The sequence below is a fragment of the Alosa sapidissima genome, chromosome 13, assembly GCF_018492685.1.
Source record: "Alosa sapidissima isolate fAloSap1 chromosome 13, fAloSap1.pri, whole genome shotgun sequence".
NCBI classification, from domain to species: Eukaryota; Metazoa; Chordata; class Actinopteri; order Clupeiformes; family Clupeidae; genus Alosa; species Alosa sapidissima.
The window spans coordinates 6,600,039-6,626,339 of record NC_055969.1 but is presented as its reverse complement, the minus strand read 5'-3'; the positions used below and the strand labels follow the sequence as shown (position 1 = coordinate 6,626,339).

Genomic DNA, 26,301 nt, shown 5'->3' with positions numbered 1-26,301 from the left:
AGCTCGGCTCCCTCTGGCTCCCACGTAATTCGAGCACTGCACACACCTTAAAAAACATGGCTTGATCACACACACACGCACACGCACACACAAACATAAATGATCATGTTAAAAACATGATTTTTTTTACAAATAGGCTTGCTAAGACAAAGACCCCAATCTTGTTGCATATAAATGTCTACTACATTACACATGGTATGAAACATCACATACTGTTATGTACCAACTCAAGATCTCAACTCTTACATACCCTTACATCACACATTTCCCTCTAATATTGAGGCATGGGCGTGAAAAACCATTGAATTCTGTACGCTGTAGTATAATACCATCTTGTGGTGAAGCACAATTTTACCTTACTGCTCTGATTTAACAAGCATTTAAAAATGACTCCAACACTGTAAGTCCCTCTTCCTCGCATGTTGCCCTTTTGAATTCACACATTTTTATAACATTGTTATGTTAATCATGCTCAAGTCTATTCCCAACTGCATATAGCTCAAACCATATTTCATGCCATTATAAAAATGTGTGCTCCCTGAACACACACAACCAGGTATTGATGCATTCAGGAGGGAATCCAAAGTGGGACAGGCTCATTTGGCATTTCTATTATTTCTTCAATCATTTCAAGGAACCACTCCGAATGCAATTTACAATTGTTATTAGAAAGCATATACTACAGTATCTACACAAACATTTAATTATGGGCTAATTCATTTAAAGCCCTCTAAAAGAGTTTTTCACCTTAAAATAATGTTTCCACAATCATTTTGATTGCGAACAGCACTTCTGCTGCACTCTGAGCAGGTTGTATCACATGTAAAACCACCTTAGGAATTTGCTATTCGGGCAGGAACACTGCAAATCTTCGTGCTGCTTTTAAAGAATATTAAGAAACCCTTTCAAACTCTTTACCATAGGTGCTGGAATTACTTGAAAATCGTATTATGCTTATTACTTCCAAATCTGCCTTCACCCAAAATCCACTGAATTCTGAAATCTGCCTCAAAAGAAGCTTCTTCCTGAAAGGTTTCACTGAAACATTTTTGATATGGATTGCCTTGACATGACATGATGCACAACTAGATATAAAATGATTTGCCGGATATTATTACTGAAAGGTAGAGATACGGAGAGTAATGTAAAACAATTCTAAAGGCACAAAATATGGGCTATACGTGAGCACTGAGAGCATCATTAAGTAGAGGAAATTACATTACCAGTTACCTCTGCAAATATCAGTATTTCTCAAAGGGAGGCCGCTCGGAGGTCAAAGGGATCCTCAGAGGAGGATGCATTAGTGTACCTATCCTGCAAAGCATTTTTTTCAACTTGTAAAGTATAGGCTACAAGACGAAATCCATTTCTTGCCAAAAAAAAAAAGACTGTCCAAGCCCATTTACCTGAAAGATCGTCAATCCCATAAAACTATAATGGAAGGCAGTCTATGGTCTGGCCAAAGAGCACGGAAAGAATTTATAAATTAACTATTAGAAATCCATTATTCATACATTGTATGGATCAAGGTTAGACCTTCTTTCGAGGAAAAAGAAAGAGGAAGAATTTCAAAATGGTTGTTACAGCATAGCTACTTTTCTTCAGGGAGGACATGGGGCATCACTTATGCTTCAAACAGTCAGTGACATCAAACACATACAAATACAAAATTTTCTTTCAAAACAAATCTTAAAATATGTAAAGCTGAAAAGTTTGAACTTTAAGTAGGACAGTGGGTCACACTGAGGTTCAAGGATTAAACATAGGTGCATTGTGATGACCTTGTTGAAGCACTGATCACAGTCCTAATGAGAACTTGCACTGTGCTAACATGCCACTGACCTACTGTATGTGGCTTTTAATTGTGTTTACAGGGGCTAGTATGAGACTAGCCTGTGCAACAATATCAGCTTTCTTTCCCATTGGGCAAATGTTACAACTAGACTTACACAGCAAAACATGGCAAATCAATGAAAGGTATCATCTAATTAACAATACAGTGGAGAGTTTGTCAGTGTAACGGAGGCGAACTGAGCTAGCGTACTAGTTGCCCGTGTAAATCCTCACAGCCCTAACCTTAAGAACACTTCTAACCGCTGAGTTGGGAGCCTGGGCTTTTAACTCAGTGGTTAGAGTGTTCGACTCCCATACCGGTGTGTGTCGAGGTGGCGGGTTCGAGGGCCGTGAGTGGCGGATGAATTACGACCTCTGTTACACCAGACTAAAGGATACCTTGGTTTAGCTGAAATCCTGAAGCTAAGCAGGTGTGGGCCTGGTTAGTACTTGGATGGGAGACCTCCTTGGAAAAAAGGTTGCTGCTGGAAGTGGTGTTGTTACTTAGTTACTTTACTGATTACTTGATTTTAAAAGTAACTAAGTTAGATTACAAGTTACTTTATTAGTTACTTTCAGCAGCTGCCGACAACACCCCCACCGCCTCAACATAAAAATGATAACCTACTTAGATACTGAAATGCAGATGTTTGTTCAATAATGTCTAGTCAGTACACCAAATAAGGAAGGCCTATTGATAGAAATTGTGATAGTAAAATATGTAGATTTTGGTATTTTGGCCTTTTGATGTAGCCTTGGCAACTAGCCATCTAGTATAGGCCTGAGTAATATGCAAATGAAATTACACTTGTTAAACTCACCTCAACAAGTCTTTTGCAATCATTTAACCCGCCGTGAGCAATGCTAAAGTCACTGTTACAAACAATGCAGTGTGCAATACTATCATTATGTTTTACTCTTATGAGACAATTGGGTAGACTTTTGTGTAGTCTGATGTGAAATGGGCCTTAAATGTTCCTTTTTGAGGGGCACTGACTCTGATGCTCCTGTTCCTAGATATACTAACTGAACTGATTAATTAAGTTCGGGAGAAAAGAGATACAAGCCCACCTACACTGAACAGACCAGGATGCTCTCTGTCTTGGATGTGCTTGCAGGCACACACGCACCACTCCTCTCTCTCCCTCTCCGTTGTGTGCGTGTTAAACTTAGATGCACACGCGATTTGAAGTCCGGTCTGGCTTGCGTGCTCTTGTTCACTCTAGGTTCCGGGAGATTTTATGTAATTTGCGGGCGTCAAGATATCAATATGTGGGAGACTCCCAAAACTTCGGGAGACTTGGGATGTCTAGCTAGACAGCACTTTGTCGCCAGCACAGAATGTACAACGTACCTTAATGTTGTCATGTTTAGCTGACACAAACTCAAAATAATGACTGTATAGATAAAACGTGCATCTCTCTCTTCCCTCCATTGTTGTTTACGTTTGTGTCGCTGCGTGGTTTTACAGGTGAGTTGTCCTCATGCTGAAAAGGTTGGCATAGCCTACATGACATTAATCCCCGAGACAAGAAGAAAGCAAAGAATATATCTTTTTACTAAGGAAAATTACAAAAATAGTAACGCACGGTGATTTAGATAAGTAACTTTAATCTGATTACTGGTTTGTAAATAGTAGCGCGTTAGATTACTCATTACCGAAAAAAGTGGTCAAAATAGACTAACGCGTTACTGGCATCACTGGTGGCCAGTAGGTGGTACTCTTCCCTCTGGCCAAAAAGATCAATCCCAATGCCACAGTGACGGGGACACTGTAGGCTACTAGGAGCTGCCGTCCTTCGGATGAGACGTTAAACCGAGGTCCTGACTCATTGTGGTCAGCATGGCACTGATCGCAAAGAGTAAGGGCTAAATTCCTGGCTGATTCAATCTGGCCCCCTAATCATCCCCACTGTAATTGGCTCATTCACTCCCTCACTCTCCACCTCAAGCTGGTGTGTGGTGAGCGTTCTGGTGCATAATGGCTGACCCAGGAGGGTGTTGCACATTGGTGGTGGTTAGTGAGTTCCCCCCTTCCCTGTGAAGCACTTTGAGTGTCGAGAAAAGTGCTACATAAATGTAACATGTTGTGTTGGAGAACCATCCTTCCTAAAAAATTAAGCAAATTTTGATCCTGTTGAGCATGCCTGTTAATCCCTACTTTTACTCAGAAAAAAGCTTCTCTGAGCTCTTTAAAGGTGCTCTAAGCGATGCTACGCGTTTTTTAGGCTAAAACATTTTACTCACTTACTTCAAACATCACCTAACTAACCGCTAGCTGTCTGTGTACTGAATACACTGTAAAAAAAAAACGCGATCTCTGTGGACAGCCCAGGCTCCAAGAACGCCAACAAAAACAACCTGGGCAAACTGTTCCAGCAAATCACAGACGAGATGCGCGTTTAAGAGAGTTTCAATTGCACGGGAGCAGCACGGGAGGGAGTGGGAGGAAGTAGCAAGCTAGCTCTCTGTTTTGTTTGAAATTCAACAGAAGTGACGTTGCCCAGCATCGCTTAGAGCACCTTTAAGGCAATATTAACACTGTAGCACTATTACAAATATCAATATAGATTGTTTATTAAGATTGTGTCCAATCTTTATGTTTAATAAAACATATAATAGGCAGATAAATTGTCGCTGCCTGCGATTCTTTTGTGTTTTGAGTATACAGTATCTGGATGAAAAAATCGGTGTTAAAAACATCGGTGTTAAATCAGTGTGCCACTTAACCTAAACATGGGAAACAACCCATTTTGAAGTCTAAAGCCTAATTATCTCAGATAAAGTAGAATTTATTCATCAAACCTGGTCAGAAATACTGCCTTTATGTATGCTGGCAACACATCACAAGTACAGCTGGCATGCTGTCAGCAGGAAAAAAATGTGATCAACAAGCTTTTTTAGAAGGAGCTAGGTGAACATCTTGACACATTTTCTGTCTTGGAAGTATAAATTAGCTTTAAGAATTTCTATTCTCAGATGTATCCAACAACTCAATGACTGCATCATCCATCCACATTAGTGTATAACAAACAGCTGGTAACGAAGAATGATAAGAATGGATGTGAATGAGGATGTCTTTTCCCATTATCTTTAATTGCTCTAAATATTTTGACAAGAGCTCTGTTTTTGTGCTTATGTTCATAGTGCACAGTGACAGCTTCGTGTAGCAGCACCAGGATTTCAATGATAAAACTTGAAGTATTGACAGAAACACTCTTCTTCAAGATTTACCACAGGAAGTGAAAACAGACTCAGTCAGCCACAGGAGGCAAAGATGGGAAATTACTGTGGTCAGCCTGCTTAGGTGACACATTTATCCCTCAGCAAGTCATGCTTAGTGAATGAAAAATCACATTTTTAGAACAGGATCTATCCCGTTTCAATGATAAATGTCTCATTCAAACAAATATTCATATTCAATCAGTGTTAGTTTAATAATATCTGGAATATCTATGTTTACAGCCTGCAATGCCCTCAAATAAGCCAAAGGCAAGGAAGGACACACTTCCTTTTAAAGGGGAGAGACCTTGAGCTGCATCCTGTTCAAAGGAGGGCACATCTGCCTAAGGGCCAGTCATATAGAGGTAACATAAGAAAGAGTGAGGAAAGGAAACAGAAGACAAGGACACAAGAAATTTAAGGAGCTGGAGGGCAGCAATGTAAAGCAGAATAGCTATACAAACAAATGAGGAGGAATTTACAGGAGGTATACAGGAAATAAACTTTCTTCAACAGCTCAGCAACATGATATGATGTCATGCATGTTCAAAAATGTCAGGTTTAGTAGTCATGTTTAGTAATCATGTTTGAGCATTACATCCTGGAATATAAACTAGAAATCCTAACAATATAGGCCTATAATTAATAAATGTTTAAAGCTGTTGTCAATGCTACATTTCATATTTTGAGTGCTTGTCACATAGGCCTACTAGCAACAGAGATTTTTGAGACTGATTTTAAATTAATTATAGAAACTACTCCAAGCCTACTATGGCCTACTGCAAACAATATGACATTTACCTATGGCAGTAGGTGATGGTTATCTGTGATATCACATCAATTCTGTTCTAGCTAAAGGTTGTGTTATGCAGACTGCCACATTCAGAAATATTTTTAATGAATATGTTCGTTGTTTCCCTGCCATTACAGAGTATAATTTACAACAAAAAAACGAAGCAAACCTTGGTATCAGCCCAGAATCTCACTACATCCCTATCATCCCTACTATTGATGCTGATGCACTGATGATGCTGAGCTGTTTAATGTAGATCCATGATGTGATGGTAATAGGCCTACAACAGGCCTGAAATTTGTAGATGAATTTGTTTAATATAATAAAATAAATTCTAACCTATAAGTGTTTGGCTAGGCAATAGTGGCTTGAGTGGGGAAAATGCTGCTGTAGCCTTGCCTACTAAAAAGGGGAGAAAAAGGGGTCTCTCGCCAGTCTGCAAGGAAGTAAGCCTATTTCAGGGTTCCATCATTTCCATTTTTGGAGCATTTTTAAAACAATAGGCCTACTTTGTGTCTTAAGATTGTCCTATATGTCAAACATCAATTTATCTTAGAGTTTTTGTTGTTTTAAAAACATGTTAGGCCTACGTGAACTCAGAGGCGTGTTGAGTTTTTAAAGGCACTGTTTCTTTAAATGAGCTCTCCAAGGTAAGTAGGAAGGCAGTGGAGACCGCGAGCGCGCATTTTCTGCGCATACCCGTGCTCCGTGTAGACACTACAATTTTAAGAATTACAAAGAGAATCTCTCAAAGCGGGGAAATTCACCATCACTGTGCTTACTTCAACAGCTATTCAGGTACTGTACAACTGCAACACATTGCACAATAGATTTAGATTGGGTTATACTATTATCATGAAGCTTCTGAGACACACAATACAAAGGGTTTTCTTCACAGAAAATTGCCGGTTTAAAGTGGGGAGGCCCGCGAGTGTCTTGTGTATCAAGACAGTCCTAAAGCGATGGTGGGAACTTATCGTCCCCGCTAGATTTTCACCATATATGGCTTTTGTGTTGGTGATAGAAATGCAAGATATTGTTGTGTAAATGGATACTTCAGTTCCGTTCATATTTTACTGGTGAGGCGAAACGCGGAGAGCTTGAGAGGGCAGTGGCCGGGTAGGGACGGAAGCTGCTCTCTCTGCGGTGTCTCTTAGCTATACTCACCGGGCATCAGCGCAGTCCGAGCCGCAGAAGAGATACGGGGACAGCCCGGTGCGGCGATGCGACACTCGCGGCTTAGAGGTCTGTAGTTAGCAGGCTACTGTGCTCGGCATGTGACGTCAAATTTTGATTAAAAGAACACAGAAAATATGACTTGCCATCGGACTATTTCCATTCCTTAATGCTACAAGAAATTCAGCATCATATTTGCAAGTCGGTTTGTAACACCACTGTATTACCATTGAAGCATTGTACGGGAACTAGCATCGAAATTCATTCGACTTCCTGACACGATACCAGACCAGAGAAAACACATGTCTTAAACGTGACTACCGACATTTATGAAGTAAGGTTATGGCTAGACAAGAATCGATAACCAATAGGCTATACTAGTTGATTATTAAGTTGGAGCCCAACACAACTAGGCTATCTTGCCAAGGATAGTAAGCTACCTGGTTTAGGTTTCTTTCAGGAAGGTGGGAATGCAATGCTAAAACTTAATGTAGTAGCCTACCCAACCTAATAGGGTCGCATTTCACTGCACTTACCTTTCATTTACACCTGCTGCCTTGTCGTGACAAGTAACAGCGCATTTCCAAATACAAGAACTGAACATTATTGAAACAAGGTTGCCTTTCAATGAATGGATGGATTGGCTACTTCATGGCTCAGTCCACATCCTGGAAGATACTTAATGGTAGCAAAACTACCGTATTTTAACAACCTCCACATATTTCTGAATATCTCTACAGGGATTCATCCATGTTTAATGGCTAGCCTAAGTATTTTTCCAGAGTCGAGGTTGTCGGAAGTTATGGAAGTTCTTCATTTTATCATCTTGGGCCTTATAAGCATTATCTATCATATTGTAGCACTTTATGAAATGTTCACTATTCACAATAAAGGTGTTTTAATTGAAAGGGAAAAAATAGTTAGGCCTAATAAAGGGACACTGGAAAGGATACTGAATTCAAATACCTAACACTGGCAAGTTTATTTCTTCAGATGCAGTTTCTAATAAGCTTTATTGAGATTGCAAATGTTTGCAAGCCATGGGTAGACATACTCCATTATCTTCCCTGGTGTTAAATGTCTAGGGTCAGGAGGATATTCAAATCAAGGGGTGAGCGTGCAGTTCCCTTCACTGCAGGTAGGATGAAAGGGAGTCACTTGTGTCCTTCAAAGTTTTCTATTGTTAAGGTTATAGATGTAATAGAAATAGCCTCAATGTCTTTGCATTGTTGATAATGACCACATTCTCCACTGGCCACCCAGTTCCCATTGCAACCAGTTCATGCAGTCAACAAGGGCAGGTGGAATTCAAATGGTCTAATTTATTGGAGAAATATTTGCCTGGTTAGATAAATGAAATAAATAAATATACATTGGTTGAAACTCCGGAATTAGTGTGTAATGATACTGTGTAGTGTATGAGCATTTTTAATATGGACGTGTGTTTTTTGGATTTTCATCTTCGAATTTGTCAAGCCTGGTTTTGGCAGTCCATATTTTAAGCTCGGTTCTGCTGGAGTTAATTTCACAGTTCGTTGTTCATTGTCAAGTAATTGGGTTAACAACAACAAAAGATGAAAGAAAAAAGGTTTAATCATTATTACATAGAAGTTCCCGTCCTCCTGACTCTGGTTCTCAATACGTTCGTTAATGTAGGCCATTGTCAGACCAATGTTCAGAGGCTACCCAGTCATATCATATCAGCTAGTGTAATAATGGCATAATTTGTTGGAGACAGTTTACATCATATGTGCTGGCTGGCTCATAGGTGCGTCCTTAAAGGCCATGAACCTCCAGTAAACACAGCAAACGGCTTCATTGGATCGGACCATTTTAAAAATCAATTCACTGAAATTGTTGAATTACTGTGTTCTACTCGCCTCTCTGAAAATTGTCCTTTTGCTGCCGATGATGGTAATTGTAAATTCTTTAATTTAAAAAATTGTGTTGTAACTTATCAGTGTGTTTCACTTGAATTATAGAAGGTCATTAATTGTAAGTTCACTTACCCTTTATATTTCTGTCCCTAAAATGTGTGTATATTGTTGCTAAACCTTTAACTTAAATCAGTTTAAATCAATTATATATAGAAGGTGATTAAGTGTAGGTTCATTTACCATTCATATTTCTGTCCCGAAAATGTGTACTGTCGCTTACAAAGTAAGGTCATTTAGGGAGTCTAAGAAGAATACTATCATGGCGTGGTTACTCTCATTTGAGAAATGCAAATTGTGAGTTGGTGGTCTGACTTATGTCTAACCTGTTATTGCTTTTGTTTGTGTGCATTGCAGGATGTGAAGATGATGAGGAAAACATAGCAGTGGTGCTCTAATGATCTTCCTAGGCCATCGTTCCGACCCTCTAGAATGTTCCTGAAGAGCGTGCCTCCAGCGGTGGCAATTCACTCAGACTGGAGAAGCGTTGGCAGTGTTAGCAGTGTCGGAGGTGGCGCGCCCCAGAGCCTGGGCCTGCCACTGTGCTTCAATGACTCAGACAGCAGCCTGTCAAGTAGCGGCACGCCCATACACCAAAAGGTCCAGATGATCATCGAGACCCTCCGGACCACCCAGTCGTCCGTCGACACGAGCGACGGGGGCCAGATGGAAGGGACGGGGTCTTCTGCACACTCGAGCCGGGAGTCGTTACGGCAACCAGGACACAAGATGAAGACGGGCCCCAGTGGTTCTAGAGGTGGGGCAACAATGGACTGCAGACCACCTTCGCCACTTCCATGCACAAAGCCTGAGCGTCAAGACTCCGACACTGACAGTGACAGTTCAGTGGATCGTGGGATCGAGGAGGCCATCCAGGAGTACCTGAAGGAGAAGGTGGACCATAAGCGCAAGGCAGAACCTTCTCCAGTCAGAACCAGCCCAGCAGCCAAGCTCCCACGTCGAGACACTGTGGTCACAGCAGATAACTCCCATCCACAATCATGCTCTGACGGCAACAAGGTGCTCACAGCCAGCAATCATATCCTGAAGAATTCTAAAGGAGGCGTTACCCCAGTAGCAAACCTGAAGAAGAAGCTCAAGAAGAAGAGACCAAGTAAGGAGAATCCTGTAAAGAAACCAGCTGTGACCATGCTGTCATTTTTAAAGAAACTGCCATCACTTGACCAAAGAGGGGCGTCCTCTACTCTCCCCCACCCAGACAAAGCGCAGCCCTCCCTGGTCGTTAAAACAGAAGAGCTCTTAGATGCCAGTAGCAGTAGTGATGATGGCATCGAGGAGGAGATCCAGCGCTACCAGCAGCAGAAGAACCAGGAGCAGCTTCAGCTGTCCAGGCCTCAGATTAAGAAGGAGGATTCTGACTCCAGCAGCGATGATGGCATAGAGGAAGCCATCCGCCGCTTCCAGCAAGAGAAGAAGCAGAAGGAGATAGTTCCCCAGAAGAAGAAAAAGAGTACAGTTAAGCAGTCGCAGCTCAAAAATGCAACCCCGGGGGCCAAGGTGGGTCTCCTCAATACAGACAGAACAGAAATTATGTCGGGCAAAAAGGCATCAAAACCTACAACCCCTGGACCCACAAAGAGGAAAAAGAAGGAGAAACCTAGGACAGATGGGAAGTTGTCGGTGCCTGGCTTCTCCCCTGACAGACCTGCATCCCTAGGCAGTCCCTCCTCAGATGGGCTCAACGCCAGAGGCCCTGTCGCTCCCCCCAGCAGACTGGAGCCTACCCCAGTGCCTATGCTAAAAGTTAACACAACAGCTGAGCTCATGTGTGCCGAAGCCATCTTGGACATCTCCAAGGCTGTGATGCCTATAACCTTTGACCCCAGCCCACACCCCCTGGATCCCACACTCCTTGTGCACTCCACAGCCCCCCCGCTGTCTTCTAAGGACCCGAGTGATGCAGAGAGCTCTGTGGATAGTGAGGATGGGATAGAGCTGGAAATCCGAAAGTTCCTGGAGCAGAAAGCTCAAATGCAGAAGGAGACACCAGCTGCGCCAGCAACAACCCAAGAACCGCCTAAAACAACATTGAGGCCCAAGCCTCCAACTGAATCGGAGAAAGGTGATCAAAGTGAGGACAAAAGCAGTTCATTAGACAGTGATGAGGACCTTGATGCCGCCATCAAAGACCTGCTGAAAACAAAGAAAAGGGTGAAAAGAAAGATGAAGAAAGCCCCTACAAAGCCAGTGGTCACCTCCTCCACAACACAGCCCTCCAAAAAACACAAACCCCCCACTGATCCCAATGTCAAGACCGCCAAGTCAGGCCTGTCTAAGGGAGGGAAAAAGAAAAGTAGTCAGGTCAAAAATAAGAATCCCCATCAGGCTGTAAGGAGCCCCCAGGACATAAAGCAGGAGAACAAAAGCAAATCTCCAAGTCCACAGGCCAAACCACCACGTCTGGACACAACTGAGGGTGGCGGTGCGGGAACTGGTATCCCAGACTGTCTGACCTCCAAGGAGCGGGAAGAGGACAGTAGCTCAGTTGACAGCGACGACAGCATTGAGCAGGAGATCCGCAAATTCTTAGCAGAGAGAGCTAACGGAGGGGGTGGGAACACCAGCAAGACCACCATCACCACCCCCACCTCCTCCTCCACCCCCACTGCTGCAGTGAAGGCAGAGGAGACAGAGGGAAAACATCAGGACCAGAACCACAGCAAGGCCATCTCCCCTCCTAGGGCCTTCAAGTTGGAAGATCAGCAGGCTGAAATTCCTTTAGACTTGGGAATGCCATGCCCGGATGCACAACAGGGAATTTGGCAAAAACCAGACGGCAGCAGGGAGAGCCAGGCAACTGTGGAAATTCCTGCCCGGGATAGACTCTCCCACAGCATAGCAACAAGCTGTAAGGGAGAGAGGAAGAGAGGCTTTGAGGAGAGACGCGTGCTCAACGTTGGGTCCCCTCCCGGAGACAAACCTCACTTGCACCCTGACTGTGACGTGCCCAACAGCAGAACACACACCCTCACACACACACCCAGTAGAACACACGGTGTCATCAGACACTTACCCAACAGAACACAAACCCCCAGCAGCCCGAACGAGATTCCTCCCACACAGACAACCCCTTGTCCAGCACGCACTAATAACCCCGGCACAGCCAGTCTCCCAGGACTCAACCAGAGCAGCCGTCCGAGCATATCGGACTCGTGTGGTAGAAACACTGTTTGTTCAACGTCTTTACCCCCGGTCACCTTCTACCGAAGTTCCATGGAGACCCCCGTCAGCAGAGACAGTCTAGGACCACATGTTGGCGCCCCAGACAGTCGTTTGCAGGGAGGTGGGAAACGTGGACGATGGGACCAGCCCCCAGCACTCCAAGCCCAGCAGCCCGGTGGATGCACCCTGCTGAAGAACCAGGGGGTCTTGCAGGGGCAGTCAGCCCAGCAGGCCAGCTGTTCACAAGCCAGAGGCAGACAGGAGAGAGAGGGAAAGAAGGAGGGAGGAGAGAGGGAAGGACCGACTGAAGTGAGAAAGGTGACGAGAGAGGAAGAGCTTGTAGATGAGACAGACCTGGATTCAGAGGAGGAGGAGAGGAGACATGGAGAGAGGCAGAGGGAGGGTAGGCAGCAAAGGTTCCCCAGTGTGTGAGTAGAACTCCTTTTCATGACTTTTCACCTTTTTTGTACATTCGCTCTCACAAGGTGAGCAGGCGCAGTGGACTTTCCACTGATTGCGTTAATTCCACATATTTTATATATATGGCGAGGCACCAAGGGATCTTAGCTTAGTGTGAGTTCAAGTATGGTTGTAGAAAAGTTTTTTTTTCCTTTTTAAATGTGTTTGTACATTTATAAATATATTTAAATGCACATAATATGCCATCAAGAGGAAGAGATTGACCTTTTTTCATTTGTGTGTTTAAACTCAACGTATGCCTATTGTTTTGAATTTTTGTTTTCACTCGGACAGAATGAGGTTTCCCTGACAGACTTTAAAAGTCAGTTTGGTAATATTAGGATTGCAAGTGTAACCCAAACACAATTGAATCCTATAGGAGGTCATTTAAATTGTCCAACTGTAACACGATAGTTTAAAAACGTTTTTCTAAAGTCAACAACTCTAAGTCATCATATCGAATGATGCACAGCTTGGGACACATACTCAACACACTCACAGCGTTATGAATTGACTAACTCACTGCAGTACACTTACAGGTGTAAAAGTGTAAGAAATAAAATTCAAAAGCATCATTAGCAAAAAGTGTGTTGAGGAGCAGCTGCTGTTGGTGAATATGTATAAAGCTTTTTGAGGAACTGAGTAGGATTATTTTCATCTGATGAAGTACTGAAAAGAACTACCCTGTTCTTTCAGTTGCAGCATATCACCTCAAGGGGCTCTATATATTCTTCACCGCATTCTCGTTCATTTCCATTGTGTGTCTGTGCCTACATCTGTGTTCTTGTCACCAAGGGGAAAGTACATATCACACCACACATTCTCACAAGCCTGTTTTTGCTAGAGTGCAAGGCATGGGTCATGTATGTGAGGAGGAAGGCAAGCTGGGGTCACAGTCACATGATCAGAGAGGAGACCAGGCCCAGGCAAATGTGGTTACTATGGTTACCGGAAGGTTAAAAATAGGTCCAGATATATCATCCAGAATGGAACCTGCACTCGTTTAATGAAAAAAAACCCTCCATCATTCATCTTTCATTCAAATGATGACTCATTTGCTCTCTTAAGCATGGCCCCTTGTCTGATCCACTCTACACACACCCATGCCTTTCGTCTACTACCCTCCTTCATTTTGCTCTTCTCTGGACTCGTCTGACCATCTTCTCCCCTTAACGTTCTCTCTCTGCCTCGCTGAGTTTGTTGGGTGAAGATCTACTCCAAGAATGAGCAAAACCATAGATTAAGATAAATGAGATATGAATTATGGCATGAGAGGAGGTCGTTACATGCCCAAGCCCAGACCCAGCTGGCTGACCACGGCAGGTGGAGAGCAGCGATGTGTAAAAGGGACTTCCCCTGCTAAAAGCCAAGAGCCGCTCCATCAATCTGTAGTTTACATATGCTCTCTTCCTTTCTCTCTCACTCATTCACTCTAAAACACATGCACACACCTAACCATTTCCAATTTCACAAGTGTAAAGTACGCTCTTCAGGTTACTTGGTTCCTCTCTTTCTGTTGTTTCCTTTTTGTTTGTTTGCTTGTGGTATGAACTCCACATTTCTCCTGGATTTCATATGTGAAAAGAATGTTATTTATTTTTGTTTATAGACTTAAAGAAAGGAAAAAAAAGACATACTGACCATGCTGTGCATCGCCAGTTTTCATAAATATTTTGCAAAATTGATGCTTTTTCCCTATTTCCCTGTGGAAAGGAGGGTGGCATTCTGACTGGATCTTTACAAGTGCTACAGTGTAATAAATAATGACTTTCAAACAACCTGCAGCAGTCTCTTCACTTTTCACTTAGGGCTTCTACACACAGTTGCGTTCCATCGACGCATGCCAGTGGGTGTTCCCGACGGTAGCTATGCAAATGACTTGGAAGTATAATCGTAATTTGATTGGTTGGTGCCGTCTGTTGATTGGCTTGATTGGCCGGTGCCGTCTGTCGGTGCAGCAACAGCTGAACTTCTCAACGCGAGCGACGGGAGAAACGCGACGCAATGGACCCACAATTCAGTTCGGCAACGGATGACGTGAGCCCATGCAAAGTGAATGGGATGCGTCTCCAGCATTGCAACGCACGCAACTGTGTGTAGGAGTCATTACTGTGTGTGTGTGTGTGTCTGTGTCTTCACAAAAGAAAACACTTTGCATAGGAATACTTTGTTATGTTTTACTAAGTAATTGTGATCAACACATTTACCGGTAATTATTAACTGCCTTTACTATGTTTTTTGTTGTTTTTTATCACAAAGGCAGGATGTTTGTTAACTTTTAGTTGTCATTATACAATATTATACACATGCAACATATACACAGACATACATACACTTACATAGTATATAACATAACTGCATTAGTAAAGTTTTTGCTGAGCATCTCACTGATAACCAAAGTCCTTTTAGGCAAGTCCCTCCACTCAGCGGCCATTTGACAACGCTTTTTGGGCACTCGTCGGGGCATCCATTTCGGCAGAAATGCGCATGCGCAAGGCTTCACGACACCAATCTTGCTCCAGCGGCGAGATCACAACACATGATTGGCACGATGTCTTCACAACACACCATATGATTGGCTCAATGTATTCACATGTCGACGTTTTGCCGAGGAAGGGGTGGGATATGTGTAGACAACGGCCATAATGGCGTGACAAACTAGCCCCATGCATTTCTATGTATTTTTTGAGTGCTGTGTCTCCACATTAGAAAGTCTCTGCTGTAACCCAGTGTGATTATCAGGAAACGTAAAGCCGTCGTAGATCTAGCAATGCAGCCACACCTTAGCAGTATAAAAACAGAAAGGGGCATAACAAATTAGAAAATAATTAGAGAATGCAATTATTCAGTTATTTATGTGTGAAGATGTAAGATAGAAAATACTTTTTGATGCATACTGCAAATTGATTTTTCTGTTACATTCTTTCTACAAATCTGTTTATAGGCAATGTGTACCTCATTTGAAAGTGATGCAAAGCTTATGTAACGGCTCCTACACACAGTTGCGTTCCGTCAACGCATGCCAGTGGGTGTTCCCGACGGTAGCTATGCAAATGACTTAAAGTAACACCGTAATGTGATTGGTTGGTGCCGTCCGTAGATTGGCTTGATTGGCCGGTGCCGTTTGTCGGTGCAGCAACAGCTGAACTTTTCAACGCGAGCGACGGGAGAAACGCGATGCGACGGACCCACAATTCAGTTCGGCAACGGATGACGTGAGCCCATGTAAAGTGAATGGGATGCGTCTCCAGCAACGCAGCGCACGCAGCTGTGTGTAGGAGCGGTAAATGTCAATTTATTTATATAGCACATTATCTTACACAATGATCATTCACTGTGCTTTACATGTTATCCAAGATTAATATCTCTCTCTCTCTCTCTCTCTCTCTCTCTCTATATATATATATATATATATATATATATACTGTGTGTGTGTGTATATATATATATATATATATATATATAACAATATATAAACAATATAAACAGCACTGCAAAGACAAAATAATATTGATTAAGAAACAAAACTGTATATGAAAGCAGTAGAAAAAAACGAATAAACTAGAAACATGACATGAAATAAAATAATAATAAAAACGAACTCACAACCACTTTTTAATTTATTTCTAAAACAAGCAACTGTTGGAGCCGATCTGATCTCCAAAAGGAGGTGGTTCCAGCAGTGGGCACCATAATGGCTCAATGCCATTTCACCCTGTTTAGTTTTGACCCTGGGCACTACCAGAAGACCAGTGTCAGTATATCTAGTTGGTGATCTAGAGACCTAGTAGGTTTATACTGTAGTATTTGCAGTATTTTCTGTTACCGTAGTTTTAATGCATTGGCTGTTGAGCTGTAACAATACTAATTTGTTGCTTGTACATCCACAGGTCACTGGAACGCACCATAGATCCAGGGATCGTGCTTAGCCCTTACATTATCCTTAGCACAGAGGAAAGGAGCCGCAAGGCCTGCAAGGTCCAAATACAGGTCAGGTAAATGGAGTAGAGGACACATAATATCTCAAATGATCTATGGTAGTATGCTTACACATACTTTTTGATTCTTAAATGTTACATACCACAGGTACCCAACAAATGCAGGCTTGTGAAGAGGAAGCTCCAGTTTGTGGTCTGTACCACCAAGTAGGTTTTGCTGTGTAGTGAAATACTAACCACATGTAGTCTTACGTTTTGCAGTCTCCCTGTTGATATATCAAAGACATAAACATGTAATGACTTAACTGTATGGTTGAAATCTGGTTCGGTTTGCTCTCATTTTCAACTTATTTCATAGGAGGGAGGCCACAGAAAAGTGAAGTTCTGTTTCCAAAGGAAGGTACCCTGTTACGGCCCTGTTAAGTCAGTTTTGACCTCTTGAATCTTAAAATATTTTTGTGTTTGTTTTAATTACATTTATAGTAATGTTGTTGAGTTTGTCTATTTATTGTATTTGTATTTGTACTGTATTTTGTACCATGCACTTGTAGGCCTACGTTCAAAACTCAGATGTATTATTCATTTATGATTATGTAATGCACAGGTTGGATGAATTAAGGCACAATGATGGTTTTAATATTGAGTTCGTTTCCACTTTCTAAATAAATAAAGTGGTCATCAAAAATTGCTTTACACTGGCTCTGGCTTTATCATTTCAGTAGTTACAGAATATTATATTTGGGAGTTGAAGTTTTTAATGGTATACTAGTCCGATCTATCAGTTATACCAACGTGCTTTAGGACTGTGCATCCCAAGATGCATCTTTGACCTTCAGTGGGCGGAGACTGAAATGTCAAGCATGGCGTCCGGGATCCTCACGAAAGGTGAAACTGGAAACATTTTTGTTTGTAAATGAATGTTAGACCAATTTTACAATTCGCAAATTGTTATTTGCGAAGTTGTATTCAGTCGTCTTTTCTATGTGGCATGTTAGTACATCTGTATAATATATAACGTAGCTCGAAGTCTTTGAGATCCACGTCCAACTAGTTAGCATAACGATACTATCGTCGATAGGTATGGTTTGGCTAAACATGTCGACTAGGTTACTGGCTAGGCATGTAATCTGGTGTCTGTACCGCATATCTTGTTTTGATTTGTGCCGGTTGCCTTTTCTTGTTGCAGTGATCAGTGGACTCCGATGCCCTCGCTTTACCGCAGCTGCGCTGTCTTGTAGCGGACAAGCCTACAGCACAGCAGCTTTACCAAAGGCAGTAGTAACACCAAATGACATCACAGGTGAGGAGACAACAGATTCCATTCAATAATTTGTCATCAGCCTTGTGTGAATTCACTGCATTTCAATAGATTTCACAATTAAGTAAATGAGCACACACTCAATTATGGCCTTGGCTGTTAGAAAAGAGGATGTGCAGCGTGTGGTCCTTGTAACGCTATCCCTTACTTATGCCATCACGGATGTGATGCTAACATATAATTTTCTCTGTTCATCTTACAGTTGACTCAGACAAACTCCTGAATGTTCCGCTTAGCCAACCAGACTTCTTCCGTGTGTCCGAACTCTTCAGTCTGAAGGACCTGTTTGATGCGCGTGTTCACCTTGGTCATAAGAAGGGATGTCGGCACAGGTGATTGTGTAGACTTAAGATGTCTAAGTGTTGAGATGTCTAAGTGTTGTGTAAGATTGAGATTTTGTAACGGGGAGCTGTGGCACAAGTGGCTGCAGCGTCGGTACCACAAATCGGGTCCAAGTGTCCACCTGGGCTTGAATCCGACCAGTGGTCATTTCCCAATCCCTCCCTATTTATGTATCCCACTCGTTTCTTGTCACTCTTCACTGTCCTAAAAAAAGGCAAAAAGCCCCAAAATATACTTTAAAGAAAAACAAAAACATTTTATAGCATTAAAAAAAACATTGTTTTATAACAAAGCCAGCTAATGTGCAGAAATGAACCATCTAAGTGTAATCTTTTGCGGTATTGGGCACTGATCTTCATAATAGTTAATGTTCTCCCATTCTTTGAATCTTTCCTCTCTGTCTCTCTCAGGCTAATGGAACCTTACTTGTTTGGAAGCCGTTTGGAGGTTGACGTCATTGACCTGGAGCAGACAGTGGAACACCTGCAGCTGGCGCTCAACTTCACGGCACACGTGGCCTTCCGTGGGGGCGTCATCCTGTTTGTCAGTCGGCGGCGGCAGTTTGGCCACCTGGTGGAGCGCACGGCCCGAGAGTGTGGCGAGTACGCTCACACACGCTACTGGCAAGGAGGCCTGCTCACCAACGCCACTATCCAGTATGGCCCTGGCGTGCGGCTGCCTGATCTAGTGGTCTTTTTGTCCACGCTCAACAACGTATTCCAGCCCCACACGGCGATCCGGGATGCGGCCAAGATGAACATCCCGACAGTTGGCGTAGTGGACACCAACTGCAACCCCAGTCTCATCACTTACCCAGTGCCGGCCAATGATGACACCCCAGCCGCAATGGAGCTCTACTGCCGGCTGTTCAAGATGACCATCAACAGGGCCAAGGACAAGCGGAAACAGTTGGAATTGCTCAGAGGCTTGGGGCCTGCTGCATCCAAGTGAACCAGACTGTGTCATAGTGAACCACACTGTTTCAAGTATGACCGAAATTACTTGAGTGCAGTGGGGTTCTTGAAGTTCTGAACCCATTGCATCAGCATGAGCAAACTGGCAGCATACAATACAGTGCTTGTCATATCACTTATGCTTTTGCAACTCTGCACACCACACCACTCAACACAGTGCAGCCCAAAATAACATTCAGCAGGTTGATCTCAACTTACCTCAACATATTATGGACTGCCTGCTAAGCAGTGTATAAATGATTGGTTGTGTCTGTTTTGTCAGAGAATAAAGTTTAATCAGTGGAATAAATGACAAATCGTGCAATTGATAGTGGGAAAAATACTTTCTAATGATGCAAACATGCACCTCCGAAGGAGGCCCGGTTTTCTTGTGAACCTATGAATGATGTTATTTATGTTGACAGTACAGCTCATAGTAAGGCTGTATATGAAATATTAGGTGCAAGTTGTAGTTGTGATTTAGTCATCTAACCTTAGTCAAAGTATTTATGTGGTAACCATAACATGAACCATCCTGAGAATTTTGATAACTGAAAAACTGCTTGATGTCTATCAACCTTGAGCTTAAATTAAACTAAAATAATATCAGACTCATCCGCTCTCATTAAAAAATATATATATACTGTATAAAATTGATTTTCACCAGTAATACTGGGAATATTTGCGTGCAACAATACAACCATCACAGGTGGGAGGAGTCACGGTACTAGACAAAAACAGAAGAAGCACGAGCGCACGACGCAAAGGGAAGCCACTATCTGAAAGACGGCACAAAATTCAAGCTTTTATTTTCATTGATAAATTAGAAGTGAATTGTTTTGACGGAAGCTGTCAACTTCGTTTGACGCGTCTTCGCTTTGTGTATTTTGTGGGAATTGTCCTACATTAATCCCGTACTTTACAGACGCGTTGCTGTCAGTCTAGTTAGAGTCCTAGGTAGACATGCGAGAGCCCGTCTATTAAAAATGATCTGACCATATCACTGCAAAGGTGAGTTAAACACAATTATTTTAAGTGAGTGGATATTAAATTAGAGCATAATTGACAAATAGCCTTCCATAAAACTTGATGAATGTTAAAGTTCAACTATTAACGTTTAGCTAGGAAGCCTATCATTGGCATGCCCTTGATTTTTTTAAATCCAGATTGCAGCTATTATCTAATCAGCAGGTTCCAACACCATAGTTTTTACGGTAATCGAATGTGTACAATTTTAGTATTGCCTAGTCTAATTTACAACATTTAGAGTTGTCAGAGTCTGTCAGATTATACTATTCGACGTTAGTATCTTAGCAAATATGACACGTGTTGCATCCATAACGGTAGATGGATGGAAAGTTCCAGATTACAGAACACGTTGGGTGCAACAAGATCACGAAATCGTAAAAGATCTCCATGATAAGACTTAATGAGTCCGTAATGGAGCATAGCTGTGCAATTTCAGTGCGCAATGATATGTTTTTACGCTGCACCTCGCAGTGTTTGTTGTATATTTGCATGGTTCGTTTAGTGCGTAGGCTACCGATTAATGACTGTGATATAAGCGTTCTGAGCATCTGATTACCGCTAGAGGCGCTGTATTGTTGACAGTTGTTAACTTCACAGCTACTGCTGTTATTCAGGCTTTACGAGTTATGGCTTTGCATTGCATCTGTTGCTTCAACAGCCTGGGAGCAGCTGCTGTCCTGTAAAACCGTTGGGGTGCAGTTTGAAGGGATTATGAACTTGTTAGGCCAGGAATGACTGTATTTACCAGTTAACGTTTATGGCTGTTTTGTCCTTAATGCAGGAGGAGATTGCTAGTTCATATGGTGGATCTCTTCTGATGTTTGGTATGTTGATGGGTCTGTATCATGGTAAGTTTTCTGTTCATATTATTAAGCTTACACATTGTGCTCTACATTATATTATTAAGTAGAGTATCTGATTTATATGATCACTGCATCTAAAGCTGAAATTGTAAGTGGATGTTGTTGTTTTGCCCCTCGAGACGTAACTGTGGCACTGATGCCACTGTTGTGCCATAAGTGGGCAAACAGAAACTGGCTTGAGTCGGGCCTGCATGCCCTGTGCAGTGGGCTGTGGGCATGGTAATCAGCCAGATAAACCACTAAAGTGTGTGCTTTCCACTCACTACCCACCCACTGCACTGATGTGCAGGAGGGTGTTGTGGTGCTATTCCCATATGGATTTACAAAGCATGAAATGAGTGATGAATGTAAAATGTAGTGTTTGTAGTTGGTCTGCTAAAGTTCTGGTCATTTGTCCAGATTAATTCTAAACACAATGAATGGAGTATGCAGTGTGTCGTTTGGTGATTTAAAGCTCTACAGTTTTGTATTTATTTTACTTTAATTTTCATTAGTCACATGCAAAGGGCATTTTAGATGGAAGTACAAAGGAGCAGACACGTGACTGACTATTTGGAGCCTTGAAATGGAGAAGCTATGTGGTATGGGTCTCATTTTACTCACACATACACACCCATGCATGAGGCATTCACACACACACTCCTGCTCCTACAGGGGCTGCCACAGGGCTGTTGGTGTTGCCTGTGGCTATAGTGCAAGGAAGCACAAAAAGCCTGTGGGACTCAACTAGCTGCACTATGCACAGCTCTGGGTCACAGAAACTATTTGTATGAGTCGCCTCACACTTAGATAATAGCATTTGATGACCATGAAGCCCCATTTAAATCACACATTGCTTATCATTATAGTATGAAACTATATATATGATGAATAAATAACCTTGCACAATTAACTGGTTAGACATTTCTTTTTTTCTGCAGGAGCAGGCGGTTGAATGTACTCAGCCAGTGAATGTACTCCGACAAAGGTCTCTACATATGGAGGACGCACTTCCTGCTAAGGTGCATCCTTCTCCAGCTTCCTAGTTTTCATCTGGACGGACCTACACTGCATGGACCAAGATGGTCCATTCTAGTCCTTGAGGAGGCCCCTGATCCAGCTTTACACAGTCTGAGGACTCCACATGTGTTCTAGATTCAGTTTTACAAGGAGTAGTCAGACCTAAGGGCCTTGAGCAGTGCTCTGGTCCAGCAGTTATGTAATACAACGGTTTGTGTTGGCCACAGCTTGCTGTGAATGTTTCTATCCAGAGAGTAGTTGGCTGGCCTATATATCTCAGTTCTGTTCTCGGTTGCCCTCTGTGCTTGGATGATTGTTTGAATAAACACTGGTAAAACCTTTTGAAATGCAATGTTATTCAGTCAGCACAATCTCCTCTCCAATGCCAGCACACATACACAGAGACTACCTTTATTCAGTTTGTCCATTTTGTTGTTCCCCTTTGGTGGAACGACCTACCAAGTGCTACCAGAGCAGGGGCGTCCCTCTCTTGCTTCAAGAAGCTTTTGAAGACCCAACTCTTCTGAGAGTACCTTCTTAACACATCTAACAACCCAATACACTGAACATGCACTTACCATGTACTTTGTTTCTTCCCTCCTACCCCCAGCTCCTTTTCTTACACTTTTACTAATACTTAAATATTGCACTCTCATCCTTACTATTTATTGTAGTAGTATTGTTACCAAAGTTCTCCTTTGCAATGGAGCTTGAATGTTGTTCCTCACTTTGTAAGTTGTTTTGTGTAAAAGCATCAGCGAAATAAATGAATGTTATTTCACTAATGATAGTTGCCTGAATTTTACTTTAGCCCTCAGCCAGCCACACATCAAATAATCTTGAGAGAAACTATGTGTTTGAATATTGAATAATATTTCTGATCTTAATGTAGCATGTGAAGGGATAAGTCCCCCCTCCACCTTTTCTTTCTCAAACATAGCTGCGAATCAATTGTCTTGTTTTCACACTACAGTCACACAAGAAGAGAAATGTGTATCGTATTAGCAGGTCGTGGAGTGATTGCTGATTCAACTATAGCAGGTCAACTTCATTCACACATTGGAACCTAGAATTACCACTAAACTGCAAAAACTGCTTATCTAATAAAATCTAGCTAAGTGTCATTAATCATTATATCAAAATCAAAAATTCTATTTGTTACTGTTTTTAGTATAAAGTGTCTTACCTAGCGCTTTCTTGTCAAAGTGAGGCCCATGTGGGCACAGGAAGGCCCATACGCAGGCTGAAGATGGCAAACCTCCCCACATCATCCCTGAGGAAATGGAACAGCTAAACAGGGTCAGGAAGGCAGCAGAGAGGATCATTGGAGCTTCCCTGCCATCCATGATGGACATTTACCACCAATGCTGCATCCGGAGAGCCTGCAATATTATCAAAGACCCCTCCCTAGGGTTGCCAACTGTTCCATAAAAAACGTAATCGTCCTGTACTTGAAAGGTAAAAGATGTGTTCCGTATTGAACTGAAATTTAACTGTATATTGACCCCCCCACCCCTGCTGAAGTGTCCTCTGTTTTCTCTATGATGGTTTGCTCTCCAGGTAGATTCCATTCATGTCCAGCATTCAGATACAAGGATACAAAGAGTTTGACTTCTTTTAAGATGTCACATCCTGAAAACAAGCAAATTTGTCCTAAAAACAAGCAAATTTGTCTGCCAGTGCATTGAGTTAATTTGTCTGGATAAGACTCCTTAAATAAATTAAGTCAAAATAATCTTTCAACCAACTACTGGCACCTGTGAACAGGTATTCCAGCCCAGGATGATTGAACATTTCACAATTCCTCTGCATATCTGGGTTTTGCCTCAGAAACAACATTTTTGATGTCACCCCACAAGTTTTCTATAGGATTAAGGTCTGGGGATCGGGCTGGCCACTCCATAACGTCAATCTTGTTAGTCTGGAACCAAGACTTTGCTCACACCCACCCAAACACCCATTTCAAAGGCATGTCCTCTTCAGCATAAGACAACATGACCTCTTCAAATATTTTGATGTATTGAAACTGATCCATGATCTCTGGTGTGCGATAAATAGCCCCATAACATGAATTTTGCACCACCATGATTTACTGTCTTCACAGTGTACTGTGGCTTGAATTCAATGCATGGGGGCCGCAGACAGTTTGCCCAACGACGATGAGCGAAGGGTTGCTGGTAGAGGGTGAAGAGAGGAGTCACACACACACACACACACACACACACACACACACACACACACACACACACACACACACACACACACACACACACACACACACACACACACACACACACACACACACACACACACACACACACACACACACACACACACACACACACACACACACACACACACACACACACACACACACACACACACACACACACACACACACACACACGGCCTACTGGTTAGCGCTTCGGACTTGTAACCGGTGGGTTGCTGGTTCGAACCCCGACCTGGCTGAAGTGCCCTTGAGCAAGGCTAACCCCTCACTGCTCCCCAAGCGCCGCTGTTGTTGCAGGCAGCTCACTGTGCTTCACCTTACTGTGTGTTCACTGTGTGCTGAGTGTGTTTCACTACTTCACGGATTGGGATAAATGCAGAGACCAAATTTCCCTCACAGGATCAAAAGAATATATACTTATACACACACACACACATGTACACACACTTACATTCTGACTTCCAGTATTGGCATTACGTAGTTTGTACACCCGGGGCCTGTAGGGAGCTTAACCTACCCAGATGTAACCCAGGGTTACTTTGTTAAACCGGGGTTGACAAAACCTGGTTATCATAAGTGGTGTTAATTGGTACTACGACGCTGATTAAGAAGTTGATTTGTTGAACCGGGGTTAATTGGAGTTTGTGCGCGTTCACATAAAAGGGACGGGTTGCAGCGCAAGTCACCACTTTCAATGATGACGCGATCACCTTATTTTACGGACAAGGAATGCACAATTATTGTGACAAGTTACGAGGAATTAAAACTCACTCTACGACAAAAATCAAATATACATTGGGAGCAAACAAAGCAAGACAAGGCTGTTGGCAACGTATTGCAGATCGGGTAGCCTAAATGCCTAAAAGTAAAGTTTTATTTCCACATGTTCTTCAAATATGTGTTACGGAGGATTAACAGCTTGCGGAATGTCTGAAGTTGAAATAATTAAATTGCCTATTTTGAGTTCAAAGAAAGGCTTACAGATGCAACACAATTCAGAAGTGGGCATATAGCAGCATACTGTAGGCCTATGTCCGATTTATTTTCGGACATACAGTATTCTTGCTCAGATGTTCAGCATCACCGATGGAATACATGAACGTCCGCGTAACGGCATTGCTATGACGGGTGACATTAGAGACGTCTGCCTAGATCATCTGACAAAGATAACGAATTCCCTCGGCTGACAAACTATACCTTCATAGAAAATATAGTCCGGGTATCTGTCTCTAAAACCCGTCGCCCTGCGATGAGAGCCCCTCACGATTTGCGCTCCAATGTCGTATGGATCATCCAGGTACGCCAACATTGTCTCGAATTGTTAGTGGAGGGGTGGTACTTATAAAGGGTGTGGTTAACGGAAACCTCGGGTTAACCAAGAACATAACCTGCTCGGAGCAGGTTTGAGATGCAGCGTAAATTGCCATGGAAGCATACCTCGGTTAAAACATATCCACCTTTCGTAGTACGGGTTAATCGGGAAGTTACGCCACACATGATCAAGTTACTCTCGAAGTTACCCAGATAAGCCAGTAACCGTACCGCTTCGTAGTACAGGCCCCAGATGGCGTAGCAAGCTCTGCTGCAAGGCACATTCATTACTCCACTTTACTTCCAAAAACCACAATGGATAGCTTACGGTTTCACAGCATTGTGTATTCATGGTAGGATGATTTTCAGGTGAAATGTGATTCCTATTTCTTCTTGAAGCCGAAATAAACCTAAGAATGTTTATCGGACATGGTTTTTACTGCAGGTAGGCTACTAATCTTTCACTTACTCAGCTTGATGTTATATCCATATGTAAAATAATGTTAATCGCTTCCTTGTTGTCCCTGTCAAGGGTGCCATGGTCGTGCACCCCTCAACAGACACAAGCAAAATGCAATATACAGTTGAAAGGGTGGGGATAGTGCAATATCAGTAGCCTATAGACTGAGGTTTAAGATTAAAAATAAATATAGTGCAAGGCAGTTCAGAGCAATGATAATGTATTAATAATACTATTGTAACTGTAAGGTTGAAG

General features: G+C 42.6%; 2 protein-coding genes, 1 long non-coding RNA gene and 1 other non-coding gene across 5 annotated transcripts; all 4 read left to right on the top strand.

The window, feature by feature from the left end:
- The first annotated feature begins 6,527 nt into the window (after positions 1 to 6,527).
- Positions 6,528 to 17,199, top strand: ppp1r26 (protein phosphatase 1, regulatory subunit 26). Of its 2 annotated transcripts, none has more exons than XM_042059362.1 (5): positions 6,528 to 6,646; positions 9,316 to 12,569; positions 16,491 to 16,590; positions 16,687 to 16,745; positions 16,897 to 17,199. In XM_042059362.1, the coding sequence occupies exons 2-5, from the start codon at positions 9,391 to 9,393 to the stop codon at positions 16,916 to 16,918; spliced, it is 3,360 nt and encodes a 1,119-aa protein (XP_041915296.1). In that variant the 5' UTR covers positions 6,528 to 6,646; positions 9,316 to 9,390; the 3' UTR covers positions 16,919 to 17,199. The 2 variants fall into 2 exon arrangements, with proteins under 2 accessions (XP_041915296.1, XP_041915297.1); XM_042059363.1 differs by having other exon boundaries at positions 16,491 to 16,595.
- A 121-nt stretch (positions 17,200 to 17,320) lies between these two features.
- Positions 17,321 to 19,476, top strand: mrps2 (mitochondrial ribosomal protein S2). Its single transcript, XM_042059364.1, has 4 exons — positions 17,321 to 17,423; positions 17,725 to 17,838; positions 18,059 to 18,188; positions 18,609 to 19,476. Exons 1-4 carry the CDS (start codon positions 17,390 to 17,392, stop codon positions 19,147 to 19,149), a joined length of 819 nt encoding a protein of 272 aa, XP_041915298.1. The 5' UTR covers positions 17,321 to 17,389; the 3' UTR covers positions 19,150 to 19,476.
- A 424-nt stretch (positions 19,477 to 19,900) lies between these two features.
- Positions 19,901 to 22,827, top strand: LOC121680097. Its single transcript, XR_006021560.1, has 4 exons — positions 19,901 to 20,162; positions 20,962 to 21,028; positions 21,538 to 21,624; positions 21,964 to 22,827. It is a non-coding gene; the product is annotated as an uncharacterized LOC121680097 (long non-coding RNA).
- On the top strand, positions 21,150 to 21,279 carry LOC121681109. The gene has a single exon (XR_006021985.1). It is a non-coding gene; the product is annotated as a small nucleolar RNA SNORA17 (small nucleolar RNA).
- Positions 22,828 to 26,301: the final 3,474 nt, after the last annotated feature.

Coding starts and splice junctions, on each gene's coding strand:
- ppp1r26 (XM_042059362.1), top strand. CDS start 9,391: ATGTTCCTGAAGAGCGTGCCTCCAGCGGTGGCAATTCACTCAGACTGG. Junction 16,591..16,686: donor CCTGCAAGGTCCAAATACAG/GTCAGGTAAATG, acceptor TACATACCACAG/GTACCCAACAAATGCAGGCT. Junction 16,746..16,896: donor TTTGTGGTCTGTACCACCAA/GTAGGTTTTGCT, acceptor CTTATTTCATAG/GAGGGAGGCCACAGAAAAGT.
- mrps2 (XM_042059364.1), top strand. CDS start 17,390: ATGTCAAGCATGGCGTCCGGGATCCTCACGAAAG. Junction 17,839..18,058: donor AACACCAAATGACATCACAG/GTGAGGAGACAA, acceptor TTCATCTTACAG/TTGACTCAGACAAACTCCTG. Junction 18,189..18,608: donor AAGAAGGGATGTCGGCACAG/GTGATTGTGTAG, acceptor TGTCTCTCTCAG/GCTAATGGAACCTTACTTGT.